Source organism: Hibiscus syriacus, unplaced genomic scaffold, assembly GCF_006381635.1.
Source record: "Hibiscus syriacus cultivar Baekdansim isolate YM2019G1 unplaced genomic scaffold, ASM638163v2 tig00110332_pilon, whole genome shotgun sequence".
Lineage (NCBI taxonomy): Eukaryota > Viridiplantae > Streptophyta > Magnoliopsida > Malvales > Malvaceae > Hibiscus > Hibiscus syriacus.
Window position 1 is genome coordinate 2,371,577 of NW_024062688.1, and position 14,282 is coordinate 2,385,858.

The window sequence follows — 14,282 nt, forward strand, 5'->3', positions numbered from 1 at the left end:
ACTTGCTGAGACTTAAGAGTGATGCACTTCTATTTCTTAAACAATTCTTTACTCCTGTCAAAAATCATCATTCTACTTCAGTTAAGTATGTTCGTAGTGATAATGGTGGTGAGTGTTTTAGTGATAATTGTTCTGAACTTTTTTCATCTCTTGGTATTATTCACCAAAGCTCATGTTTTCATACACCCCAACAAAATGGAGTTGCTGAACTCAAACACAAACATTTTTTAGAGGTAGCTCGTGCTCTTCGATTTCATTCTCATGCGCCTATCAAATTTTGGGGTGAGTGCGTTTTAACTGCTTGTTATATCATTAGCAGGCTTCTTACTCATGTTCTTAACTGGAAAAGTTCTTTTGAAACTTTCTATCATAAACCACCTAATTTTTATCATATGAAAGTGTTTGGATGTCTTTGTTATGCAACCAAATTTAACTATAAGGACAAATTTTCCCCAAAGGCTTCTCCTTCTGTTTTTATGGGTTACTCATTAACTCAAAAGGGCTATATCCTTTTTGATCTTCATACAAAATCTTTTTTTGTCAACTGTGATGTGGTCTTTCATGAAACTATATTTCCTTTCTCGTTTTCATCAAACAAGCCTTCTCCCTTTTTCCCTGCTCAGCCTCTTATTGATGATTCTGATTTTCTTAATCTTGAAATTTTTGTACCATCTAATCCAATAAATTCTGTTTCACCTACTCTGTCCTCTTCTGCTTCTCCTGCATCACCTCAAGTTTCAACTAGTTCACCAATTTACTCTCCAAGTCCATGTTCTAGTTCACTTGCTCCACCTGAAAATCAGTGTCCACCTCAGAGAAGGTCTACTAAGGTTGTCAAACCTCCTAATTGGCTACAAGACTATGTTCAATCCTACCAATCCTTATCTCTTCCAAGTAAGTATCATATCTCTAATTTCATTTCTTATTCTCTTACCTTCTAAAACTCAAAGTTTCTTATCTTCTACTTCTCATTTAAGTAAACCAAAAACTTATTCTAAAGCCATTACCAACCCTCTTTGGATCCAAGCCATGAAGGAAGAGATTGAAGCTTTGGAGTCAAATAACACTTGGTCTATAGTTACCCTGCCTTTAGGGAAAGTTCCAATAGGCTTCAAATGGGTTTACAGAATCAAGTACAAGGCTAATGGAGATGTTGAGAATTTCAAAGCTCGCCTTATTGCTAAAGGGTTTAATCAAAGAGAATAAGTTGACTTTGTGGATACCTTCTCTACAGTTGCTAAACTGGTCACTGTTCGAACTGTCTTTGCTATTGCCTCAATCTTTTATTGACCTCTTTACCAAATGGATGTATACAATGCGTTCTTACAAGGTGGCCTAGTTGAGGAAGTCTATATGACACTACCTGATGGTTTTTGTATCCAGGGGGAGTCTAAGGTTTGTAGGCTGCATAAATCACTTTATGGACTAAAACAAGCCTTTAGGCAATGAAATTTGAAGCTAATAGAGGCTTTACTTACAGCCAGTTACATATAGAGCAAGTATGATTATTCAATGTTCACAAAATATCAAGGGTAGTGATATAGCTATTTTTTTGGTGTATGTTGATGATCTTTTAATCACTAGAAGTAGTGAAGTACTGATAGCAGAACTAAAGCATATTTTGAATAAGAAATTCAAAATGAAGGATCTTGGAGAGTTGAAATACTTTCTAGGATTAGAGGTTCTAAGGTCAAAAGTTGGGATTGTGTTGAATCAAAGAAAGTATGGTTTAGAGCTGATTGAAGAAACTGGAGCAGGGGGAGCTAAACCAGCTATGACTCCTCTAGAGCAAAACAAGAAACTTACTACAACTGAGTATGATGAAGCTGTTTGTAGTAATGAATAACTCTTGCAAGATAAATATGTTTTTCAGAGACTTATAGGCATATTAATATATCTGACTCACACAAGACCGGATATCGTTTACGCAGTACATTTCTTGAGTCAATTCATGCACAAACCAAAACAATCACACCTTGAGGCTGCATTGAGAGTGGTAAAATACATCAAGAAAAATCCAGGGCAGGGGATTTTACTAAGTGCAACAAGTGAGTGCAGGATATTTGCCTATTGTGATTCTGATTGGGCTGTCTGTCCTATGACCAGAAGGTATGTTACTGGTTTTTGTGTTAAGCTTGGAATGTCTCTGATTTCTTGGAAGTCTAAGAAGCATAATACTGTTGCACGCTCTTCTGCAGAAGCAGAGTACAGAAGCATGGTTGGAACGGCTGCAAAAATAGTATGGTTGAGGGGTTTATTGGCAGAGATGGGATTGAAAAATATGGCACCAGCTAAGCTGATGTGTGACAGTAAAGCGGCTTTACAAATAGCAGCTAACCCAGTTTTCCATGAGAGAACTAAACACATTAAGATAGACTGCCACTTTGTCAGAGAAAATATTCAAGAAGGCTTGATACAGACCGAACACATCAAGACGGGGGAGCAACAAGCAGATCTAATGACCAAAGCCTTGGGTGTACATCAACATGAATATATAGTTTCCAAGTTGGGGTTTAAAGATGTCTTTGCAACCACCAACTTGAGGGGGAGGGAAGAAACTGTTAACTAATTTTACTTCAGTTGCATAGTTTGTTAAGTTTTTTAAAATTCTGTTATTAAGTTAGTTATAGGAGTTATTTCTATATAAATAGGACTTGTTTGATGTAATTGAAATATAGAGGGAATAAAGCATTATTCTACCCAAATATTTTTTTTACAGATACCCAATTTTGAATATTTTGTTCATGATGTTTTTAAAATTTTATATATTTTTATTAATAATTTATTTTTATCTTTTTAAATTTTTATAAATTTACTATATTTTGAATTTTTTAAAATTTGTGTCCTAACATAAATTTTACATTCAGTTGAGATTAGAATTATGGGCGACGGATTACGACTTTATATAAAGAGCCAAACCTAATGCAAAAATATTCCTATTTCATGTGGGATTAAAAAAACAAAGTCCACATATATAAAGTGCCAAAGCCAAGGACAATAAATTCCTTAACAATGTGAGATTTCAAACAAACAACAACAATATGATTAAATATTTATATTATTACGGTTTCCTTAATTTTATCTTTTTTCCTCATGGTTATGTTTATTTTATTTATTATGTTGATTGTAATTTCATCACATTTTAGTTTTAAATGTGATTAAAAGATTTATAAATTGATATCTTAATAATTAAATTAAAATTAAAATATGATTGAAAAATATTAAAATGATTACTATTTATTAAAATTATGTTCCGATTAGGTGATAGATAGATTAAGAAATATTCAAAATATATATAAAGATGAAATATATAATTTTATATTAGGAGATGAATGTTTAAAATTTTAAGAGATAATAAACTAATCAAATTTTAGAGAACAAAAATATATTATCAATTGAAAGTACAAATTAAATATCTAAAATATGGGAATAATTACCTTTCATTTGAATATTATAAATTAAAAAATATTTATCTCTTTGATTTGAATATTAATAGGATAATTGTTCTTTTGAATATCTCAAATTAAAAGTATTTATTATACATTTAACTTTAAATATTAAAAGATAATTTTATCCTTTTGAATATCTCAAATTAAAATAATATCTATTTAAGTTTGAATACCAGAAGGTCTATATCTTTTGAATATTTCAAGTTAAAATATATTATTATCTATTAAATATGAATATTAAAATATATCTATTTTGGATAAATCTATCTGAATCTCCTATAAATAATGAAATAACCTTTCATGTTAAACATATTTCTCAGAATTCAAAAACTTCTTAAATTTTAAAAAATATTTTCTCCTTCTTTAGTTTTTCGGTGATAAATGAAAACAAAAAATAGTTAGTGATCTCGATAGTTTATGATATTGTTCGTTAATCCTCTAGTTATTGTATTATGAGAGATAAACTATAAAAAAATCTCGAGCATCAAAGAGCGACAAAAAATATGTCTTAAGAAAATTATGCATCAACTTGTCTCAACTCGTCGATCAATAGATCAACAAAAAAAAAATTCTTTCTATATATTTTATTTAACTTTCAAGAATCAAGGTATAATTACTAGGCATGTAAACGAATTGAACGAATACGAACGAGGATATGTTCATGTTTGTTCGTTTAACTTTAACTGAACAAACGAACGAACAAACATGAACAAACACGAACAACTAAACAAACGAAATTTATTATTCGTGTTCTTTCATTAATAAATTTAGTTTGTTCGTGTCTGTTCATGTCCATTCATTTAAATGATAAACGAACACAAATGAACAAACATAAACGAACAAACATAAAATTAATTGGGTTTATATTTTTGAAGAGATTTTTCTTTTCAAATGATTTTGGGGTTTATATTTCCTTTAATTGATTTGAGTATTTTTTATTTGGGTTTAAAATTATTTGAATTTAGAAATATTAATGGATTTAAGGTTAAAATTTATTAAGTTTTTATATTTTAAACGAGTATTGAGAACATAAATGAATATAAATGAACAAACATAAATTAACTAACATAAATGAACCAACATAAATGAATGAATTATTGAACGTTCACGAACGTAAATGAACGAACAAACCTTTTGTTCATGTTCTTTCAATATTGTTCATGTTCATTCATTTAATAAAATAACGAATCTAAACGGACTTCCTGCCGAACGATTTACGAACTATTTGCTGAATGTCGATTTGTTTACGGACTGTACCCCTCTTAACTCATCCATGGAGAGAAATCAAGTTAAAAACTTCAATTAATTCTTTAATGATAGCATAAATATGTGAAATTCGTAGTGATAATTATAACATAAAAATATAAATTCTAGATTCAACTCTCTGATTATTCATAATTAAATAATTGATATATATTGTTAAATGTCATTAACTAAAATAGAATATGAATATTAAATTATTTTTTAAAAATAATTTAGAGTGATTATAATATATATGAGATGAATCATTAAATGATTGGTTATTTAACTAAAATTGCTCTGTTAAATTTTAAATCAAAACAATACTCTTTTTAACCACGATCAATTATTAAACGATTGATTAATTTTTTCTTGAATTGAAAGTGTGAACAGAGAACTAAGCAACTATGATTGGCAATGGATGAGTACCACTAGCGTCAGTCTCGACCAGTGCGCCAATGCCAACGAGGGGAGTATCAAAATAGCTGGTTTTCAGTGAGCATAGAGGGGCCAATTTGGTGAGTGCGTCGGTCTCACAATTGCCAGACCGAGGAATACATCGAAGACGTGTCTCCCATGCTTGATTGCGCCATAAAGCGATGGTTCGAACTAACGAAATAAGACTATCCAAAGCATCGCAGCCTCAAGAAGCCGCACAGCCTGGGCGCTGTCCGTTTGAATTTCCAGCTGAGTAACCCGACAATCCCACGCCATGCGAAGACCCTCATAGATTCCCTAGAGTTCAGATTGAAGGACAGAAGAAATACCAAGATGTTTTCTGAAGCCGATAATCCACGAGTCATTCGAGTCATGAAGCACACCACTAGCAGATCCCTTCGAGTTTTCAGAGGCAACGCCACCATCGCAGTTCAAGCAAAACCATCCCTCAAGGAGTCCCTCAAGTAGTGTTCAAGGAACCCCAAATAAATCTTCGGATGCATTGCTCAATATCCTTGCAAATCCGCATAGGAATGGACATGGTTTTCATATCGGGATTGCACCAAGGATAGGCTTAGTGAGAGTGAGGCAGCCGGCTAAGGAAAGAGATTGAGCAGCCAATCCCAAAAACTTATTACGAACCATATCCACAATGAAAGAATAATCCACAGCGGTGGTCCTGCTATGAAAAATTGGGACATCTAGGTACTTGCCTAGAGAGTCGACCACTTGAAAACTGAGCTTGGCCACAATAGTAGAACGAGAAGCAGTATCCATATTAGGAGAGAAATACATGTGAGTCTTAGCCATACTACTCTATGGCTAGAGAAATAGCTAAATTCTGACAGTATAGTCTCAATTATGTTTGCTTGATGAGAGTCCGCCAGCGCATAAAGTACAAGGTCATCAGCAAAGAAAAGATGAGAGAGTGAGGACCATGAAGGCCAAAAGGGAATGGTTCCCAGTCACCATTTCGGACTACAGGACTACAGGAGTGATCAGTGATACGATGACCCAAACGCTCCATAGTAAGGACAAACAAGTACGGTGATAGGATCACCTTGTCTTACACCGCGCTCAGGGGCGATGGGACGCAAGAGCGAGTCATTTCACTAAATTTGCATCAGAGGGTGTGATGCAACACATAATAATATCAATAAGCTTGGCCGAAAATCTTGCATCTTGAAGAGTTTCCTTAATGAAATCTCATCTGATGCTGTCAAATGCCTTGTCAAGGTCCACTTTAATGACCATCCAATTCTTACGACTCTTCTTTTGGCGCATGGAATGGACAACCTGATTAATAATTATATTATCGGTGATGGATCGACCCAGGATGAAGCTGGTCTGATTTGGAGAGATAAGCAGAGGAATTACGTTCTGTAGTCGGAGCACAAGAACTTTGGTGATAAGTTTGTAGGCAATAGTGCAGACACTAATAGGCTGAAAATCAGTAAAGGATTCGGGTGCATCCTTCTTCGGGAGTAAGGCAATGATGGTTCTGTTCAGGATTAGGTCAATGTCACCACCCGCGAAGACCAATTGCACCATTTTACAAACCATGTCACCCACGGTTGACCATTGAGACTGAAAGAACTCGCGTGGAGACTGTCATGACCAGGAGCTTTGAAAGGGGCCACGGCAAACAAGGCATCATGTATCTCGAAACAATAAGGAATAGTGTCAAGAGAGTCCATGGACGAAAGAGGAGCCATCGGGAAGTAACCATTAGAGGAGTAAGATCCCGAGATGGTAGAATCAATAGTAAAAAGCCTCTGAAAGTAACTAGCGGTTTCGTCCTTGAGTTCATCACTGTAGTGTGACTCCATTCACCTGCAGAGGTTTTAAGAGTAATGATTCTGTTGCGTCGTTTTCTTTACATTGTTTTGTGGTGGAAATAGCTAGTATTATGGTCTCTATGGGACACCCACTATATACGAGATTGTTGTTTCCACAAGCTTTCTTCAAGATCAAGGAGTCTTTCAAGATCAGTCATTAAGTCAGATTCAAGATGGACAAGGAAGCTAGTATGGCGTTGTGCAAGAGCTTGTGGACTCCCCGGATGCGCAGCAAGATAATCTGTTTCTTTGTGCCAATATAGCCAAAAGTTGTGTGATTCCAGTGATCTGCAGCGTCAGTTAACTTGGAAATAGTTTCTGAAAGAGAGGAGGATGGAATCCAATTGTCACGGACCATACAAGGGAAATCCTCATGGGAAAGCCATCCCGAAAAATAACGAAATTGCTTGGACTTGGGTCTTTGATCATGGTTACACAACAAGTAATAAAGGCTGATGGTCGGAGCGCATGGAAAGAAGGTGGATGACAGCAGATTCCGGGAATTGTTCATCCCATTTAGAGTTGCAAATTACTCTATTGAGGTGATCAGCAGAGACAAAGCCGCGAGACTCTGTATTGAGGGACTTGGAAACCCATATCTCGCAGACCATGGTCATAGATCAAACTTTGAAAGGCCTCGGGAGGAGTTCGCTCCCCCACTTCTATCGGAATAACTGATGGTTGCATTGAAGTCTCCAAGAATAATCCAAGGATAATGGATGGAAGCAGCTAAGTGGTTGAACAAATACCAAAGGCGTTTACACTTGGAAACATTATGAATCGCATAAACAACGATTGCAAGAGAAGAGTTGCTATCAGAGGAGCAGGAGACTTGAATATGCACAAACTGAAAGTGATTGATGAGAATATTAACAAAAACAGAATCAAACCAGCAAATCTAAATGCCACCCGAGAAACCGACGGCTTCAATTCGATGAGAATTAGGGAATCCGAGAGCTTTGGTAACGACATCTGCCTTGCTCCCAGAGATTCTCAGTTCTACAAAAGCAACAATATATGGCATGTCTTCACGGAGATTCTGACGAACGACTGTGGTGAGTTTCGGTTGTCCACACCCCTGAACATTCCAACACATTATTCTGCAATTCATTAATAGATGACGATTAATAGAGAAGGGCAAGTACAGGGTACTCAAGCATAGCTTCAACATGACTTGAAAGCTGGTTGGACCGTAAGACCGAATCTTGAACAAGGGAGGTGGGTGGCCTCGGATTTGGGGCTGCTGAGAGGGGGGGTCAGGTTCAAGGGGATGGATAGTACCTGGCTGCGTTGATGGTACCGTGGGTGTTCCACAATCTTTGGAACAACCTTCTGAAGTATCCATAGGTAGACCATTGGGGTCCGAATTTTTAGAGATAACCACGGCCGAATGTTTGAACTTGTCGAGAATGGTGGCAGCGTGGGGATTCCACAATATTACGGCCGAATATTTAACTACATAAAATTGAGATGAAAGTTTTTATCACTTATTTTTAAGTCTATGATTGATTAGTTTTGACTTCATTGTATCTGAGTCTGGAAGTCATTTTTACGACATTAAATTTAATTTCCTTACTTTCTAATTTATATTAAATATAATTAATTTTAAAAACTAAATCATATCATGATGCTCGTAATATTGCTGCTGTTGTAACTGCAATTTGATAGTATGGATGTTCTACGAATCTAAAAATAGGTTCTTCACGTCATCATCCGTGATTCCAACTAATAATATTTGTTCATCTTATTATTTTTAAAATTATTTGAAAATTATTTTAAATTTTATGAATCTCGCTCACCCGAATCATGGTACATAAATAATTTCTCGTGAGACTGGCACTTGTATTTGGGTAACAAGTAACAAAAGATTGAAATTGAAAGTCTATCAGTTAACAAATGTTTTTTTTAACATTAGCATTACGTAAGATTTCATTTTCAATTACATTAAATTTCCTCCTTTCCACCAACAATGCAGTCCAAATCCCTCCATCCAGTCTCCGTGTTACATTTTCACACGCAAAATAAGGCAAACAACATAGACGAATGCAAAGAAAGTAAGCAAGCTTTTAAGTGAGAGAGAAGAAAGACGGTGACCTGAGGAGATCAAACGTCCTTGACAACAAGGTCTCCATTGACGAGCTCTCTATAAGCAGCGACAGGCCAAATAAAGCCTCTAAAGATAAGACTGGTGGCCAATGGCACGTCGATTATGATCTCCTTCATGGCCGGCTTCTTTTCATCGCTTATAGCAATGAGGTAGCTCCTTCCGACCCACCCGATCCATCCAGCGATGTACAAGAACAGCACCCCCGGCGTTATGAACTCCCCCCAGTGCCTCTGGTCACCGCTCACTATCAGATGAGGCAACCCGTCGGAGCCACACAGCAGCCCGTACTTCCCGTAGTTGTCGAACCATCTCTTGGTCTTCTCAATGGTCGCCTTTATGGCCAGAGCCGGAGCACTATCGGGGGCGTACAGCTTCAACGACGACTCCAGCTTCTTTATCTGCTGCTTCTCGCGTTTGGCGAATTGCTTCGACTCCTTGCATGGCGTGAGGCCCGAGATGTCGGCGACGGCCGGCTGGGGAGCCGAGAGAAGGATGGATGAAAGGGCGAGGGAGGCTGAGAAGGCTTGGAGTGGCGGTGGAGTCTTGTCGGAGGAGGAGGAGCAGACCACCAAAGATGATGGAACTTTGGGGGGTGCTTGGGGGTTGAGCTTAGGCTTCAAAAGGGAGAGATTGGTGGGGATTGTGAGAGACATTGTTAATGGGAAATTTTCTTCTGATTCTGTACATTGTTTGATGATGGAGAGAAATGAATAAGGAAAATGGGAAGGATTTGAGAGTATTAGATTCGGTCCTAGTGGTGGGAGGGGAGATAAGATCACAGATCAAAATGGGATTTTCTCAAAGAGAATGCTGACTTGGATTGTTGTTATTGGATTAATCACCTTTTCGATTCTCTCTCATCCATTCCATATCTCTTATATCGTAGGCGTTTTTCTCGAAAAATCATCGATGATCGGTATATTTATTGATTTAACATCGATCAGATTATATTTTTTGATCTAATATTATTTGCAGTAAAGCGCCCTCTGTATCACGTTATATGCAGATTTAGCGTCACGTGGGATAAGGCGCGCCCTCTGCACCGCGCTATATGCTGACATAGAATACACATGGGTATAGCATGGCCCCTGAAACGCGTTTTACGTCACGTAAGGTATAGCGCGGGTCAGGGGCCACACCTTACCTTTAATTCTCTGACATAATTATATATAGCGCGGGATAGGGGTCGCGTCATACCTTTAACTGATATAATTATATAAGGCGTAGTGCAGGTACCGCGCCTTGTATAATTATAGCAACTTTTATCGGCTATAAATACCCTTCTCCACCGGTTAAGTTCCTTACATCATTCCTCTCAACTTATAAATTAATACAACAATTCCGTCAACGAGTCAATAATTCTGACAATTGTCTCATATTTGATTCAGAAGTTCGTTCGATTTTTCATTATGAGGTAATTTTGTGATAAATTTTTTTATTATACTTATTGTTTATTATGATTATTTGGAAAAATATTATACTACTTGTTGTCAATTAATTTCTGTGTTTGTAAAATTAGAAAGCGAGAATATACATCGAAATAGTTTTGCGGTACAGGTAATAATACAAAATTATATTATTTAAATTATTTACGTTTATGTCTAAATAGTTTAACTGAAATACATTAAAAAAAGTCCAACAAATTTAATAAAATAAAGTAAGTATTAAATGAGAAATAATAAAAAATTACAATTAAAAAGTCCAATAAACTAAATACAAATATATAATAAAAAACAAAATCGATCGATGCCTGCGACGCGAATATGTTCCGCAGGGCAGTGGTTGTCGGTCTCGAGGAGGATTTCTTTATATCACTGGTTGTGACTCCTCGCTGTCATCACCATCATCATCATCGTCGTCGTCCTCCTAAGTAGTTACATTAGGTTGATGAGGAACTGATGACGATGAAGTACCTCCATAGAATAAGGACCCTGGAGGTATATAAACTGACTATCCCACCGGCCTGCGAAAACTGGGAAAACTCATAAAACTCAGACATCGCTGAGTGTGAAAACTGTACAGGAGGTGTCTGTGCTGCGGCCATGGGTGATGAGGCTGAACCCGCCAAATATCCAATATATGAACCCCAAGTCAGATCTACAAACATAAACCCATAATAGCCTCCAGGAGGGGTCATCTGTGACGGTGGCGGCGGCGGGGTCATAAAACCAGATGAAGGCGGCGGCGACGGCATCTGGTAATGGAAAGGCGGTGGCGGCATCATATATGGCTGCGGTATGTAAGTCGTTGGATACTGTGGCTGCTGTGAAGGTCCTACTGGTGTAGCTGAGGATGAACCGGAAGTACCTGCTCTCTGTCCACGAGTCAGGGGACGATGGTGCTGTGTCGGTGAACGTCTCTGTCGACATCGCGGAAAGGTCTGCCCTCGTGCATCCTCGGGAAGTAGAAACGGTTTCCCGTTACTGTTGAACCACTCATAATAACCGTCAGTAACCATCAATAGGTCATCAAAAATGGACTCTCTACGGGCAAGGCGTCGATGTCGATCCTCCCACAACATGGCTCACTCATGATGCCTCACCAGCCAATCTGTATCTGTCTTGCCACGTCTATCTGTGTTATGCAACTCATCCATATTACGAGGTGCTTCCGAAATTGGTTGAAAACAACCAAATTACCGGAGCACGCAATCAGTGGAGTACCACTCGACGGTCGCATAACAGATCAAGGGGACCATCGCCATCCAAACATCTGATGGGCCCCTCAACTCAGGTGGGATCACCGCCCTCACATCATCAGTAGAATATGGCACTCATTCAAACTAAAAGAAATATATATAATTTTTATCAAAAGAATAATCTAATTATATAACTATAATCTAAAATCGATTTTTAAACATTAAAATTCATACATGTGTGTCAGTCTTCTGATCGATTAGCACCCTAATTTTTTCTAAATCATCAGGTAGCTCTTGATGATTTTTCCTATCAGTAGACCACCTATTCAAGGAAAAAAATTTATTATACGCTTTATAAAATTATTAATATACGAAATCAGTTTTATAATTACCTCAGGAGTAGTGGAAATACGAATGGGTTCTTCACAACGGGACATAAAAAGGGCAATCGATACCATGCCCAAGACTGCAGCAGCAGGAGACATCCGCCGATAGCATTACGCCTATATTCAATGGCTCGACACATCTCCCTGTACAGCAAAGCCAAAACTGCCGAGCCCCAACTGAATGATCCGGCCAGATAAAAGTCGCTCAGATGTCGCAACCACATGCAATGAACTTGGTTGCACGATTTGTCCAGCATCAGCAACCCTCCTATCAGCTGCAGTATGCATGCCCATGCATACATTTTAATTTCATCCTCAGACACGTCCTCGCTCAACTCCCGAAAATTGGCATCTAACCAATTTAACGGTATCCGACCATCATTAAAACTTTTCGAGACACGTCCTAGATTTTCCCTGCACAAAGTAGACTAGGAACCCTGTGCGATCCCTGATATAACATCCCCATCCATCGGAAGCCCCGGGTGCATAGCAACATCCTCAAGTGTAATCGTGCACTCTCCGCACGGAAGATGGGATGTGTGGGTCTCCGGCCTCCACCGCTCTACTAAGGCAGAGATAAGGTCTGGTTCTATCTTACAGTAACTCTGATATCTACCTATGTAACCAAATCCAGCCTCCACTAAAAACGGCAAGACATGGCTAAGTATCACTAACTTAATATTCCTAATAAAAGGATCTAATACACGGTCCTTCTCCTAAAAATAAATAATTACAAAAATTAATTCTTAATCTAATAATCATGCATTAAATAAATCAATAAATTATTACTAATAATTTAAATTAAATTAAAACGTTAAAATGTTATCGTATCAGCAAAGTGTCGAGATATATGATTTCCATCCAAACGAAGTAGATTGCCTTCCATTATATATCTGTAAAAAAATTATATAAGTAAAATATTAAATAAATTAAAATACTTAAATAAATTAAATAAAAAAATATTAAAAATATAATAAAATATACCTTAAACAGAGAATATAAGAGTATTTGAGAGAAGTTGAGAGAATTTGAGAGAATTTGGTGTGATGAAAGTGATTGAGGATGGGGGTATTTATAGGGAGGATTGGGGTATGAAGCGTCGGGGTATGGGGTAATTAAACATATAGCACGGGGAAGGGGGCAGGGGGCGCGCCTTTCTGACGCGTGGCAGATAAACAGGTAAGGCGCGGCCCCTGATCCGCGCTATACCCACGTGTATCCCATGTCAGCATATAGCGCGGTGCAGGGGGCGCGTCTTACCCCACGTGGCGCTAAATTAGCATATAGCGCGATTCAGGGGGCTCGCTTTACTGCTAAGGGTGTTAGATTGAGAAATATAGTCTGACAGGTGTTAGATCGGTAAATATACCGGTCACCTGTGATTTTTCTGAAAAAACGCCTATATCGTATATTTCATCCAATTCTCTTCTACATCCTCACTCTCTATATTTCAATTTTAATCCCTCTACTTCTTTTATGTAATATTTGTAGTTACATTCATAACACCCTGGAATAGGGATGAGCATGAGAGCCAAACTTGATGACTTTCGATTTGGTTGGGTCGGATATCAAAAAAATCGAGTTTGGGTCGGGTTGAGTTCAAGTTTAGAGTGAAAAATACCCAATCTGACCCAAAGAATTATAGTTTTACCTTATATATTTACGGATAATTACAATAATACTCCTCTATATATTATTTTCTTTCAATTAAATCCCTATTTTTGTTGAATAAAAATAATATTTTTAATAAATATATTATTTCGGGTTGGCTTCGGATTTAATCTAAAAAAATGGGTCAGGTTTAGATAGTGTGGATGGTGTTTATTTTTTTATCAGATTCGAGTCAAGTGGATGATTTATAATTTTTGAATCGGGTCAGATGGACCGAAAATCTGACCCGATCTGACCCATGCTCATCCCCACCCTGAAAGCACTTCCATTGAGAAAATACTGCTATTTAATTTTTTTATCAATTTGAAATGATCTTTTAAGTGCATGTAAAACTATCTCTTGAGAATAAAATTCTTAAAGTGTAATATTATTTACATTATCATATATTATATTATTTGATTTATATGACAAGAATGTTTCATTAATAACATATTTGGTTAAAAAATTATAAAATTACATGAATGTAGATTTTATCATATTATTCATATAATACAAATTTTTTAACAAATTAAAGTT

General features: G+C 37.0%; 2 protein-coding genes across 2 annotated transcripts; one reads left to right on the forward strand and one right to left on the reverse strand.

Moving 5' to 3' along the window:
• The first annotated feature begins 1,302 nt into the window (after positions 1-1,302).
• On the forward strand, positions 1,303-2,569 carry LOC120119242 (uncharacterized mitochondrial protein AtMg00810-like). The gene is made up of 3 exons (XM_039139086.1): positions 1,303-1,395; positions 1,532-1,828; positions 1,874-2,569. The coding sequence occupies exons 1-3, from the start codon at positions 1,303-1,305 to the stop codon at positions 2,567-2,569; spliced, it is 1,086 nt and encodes a 361-aa protein (XP_038995017.1).
• Positions 2,570-9,066: 6,497 nt separating this feature from the next.
• LOC120119664 (photosystem I reaction center subunit III, chloroplastic-like) lies at positions 9,067-12,704 on the reverse strand. The gene is made up of 2 exons (XM_039139469.1): positions 12,694-12,704; positions 9,067-9,744 (listed from the first exon to the last, which is right to left on the reverse strand). The coding sequence occupies exon 2, from the start codon at positions 9,722-9,724 to the stop codon at positions 9,068-9,070; it is 657 nt and encodes a 218-aa protein (XP_038995400.1). The 5' UTR covers positions 9,725-9,744; positions 12,694-12,704; the 3' UTR covers position 9,067.
• Between the last annotated feature and the right edge of the window lie 1,578 nt (positions 12,705-14,282).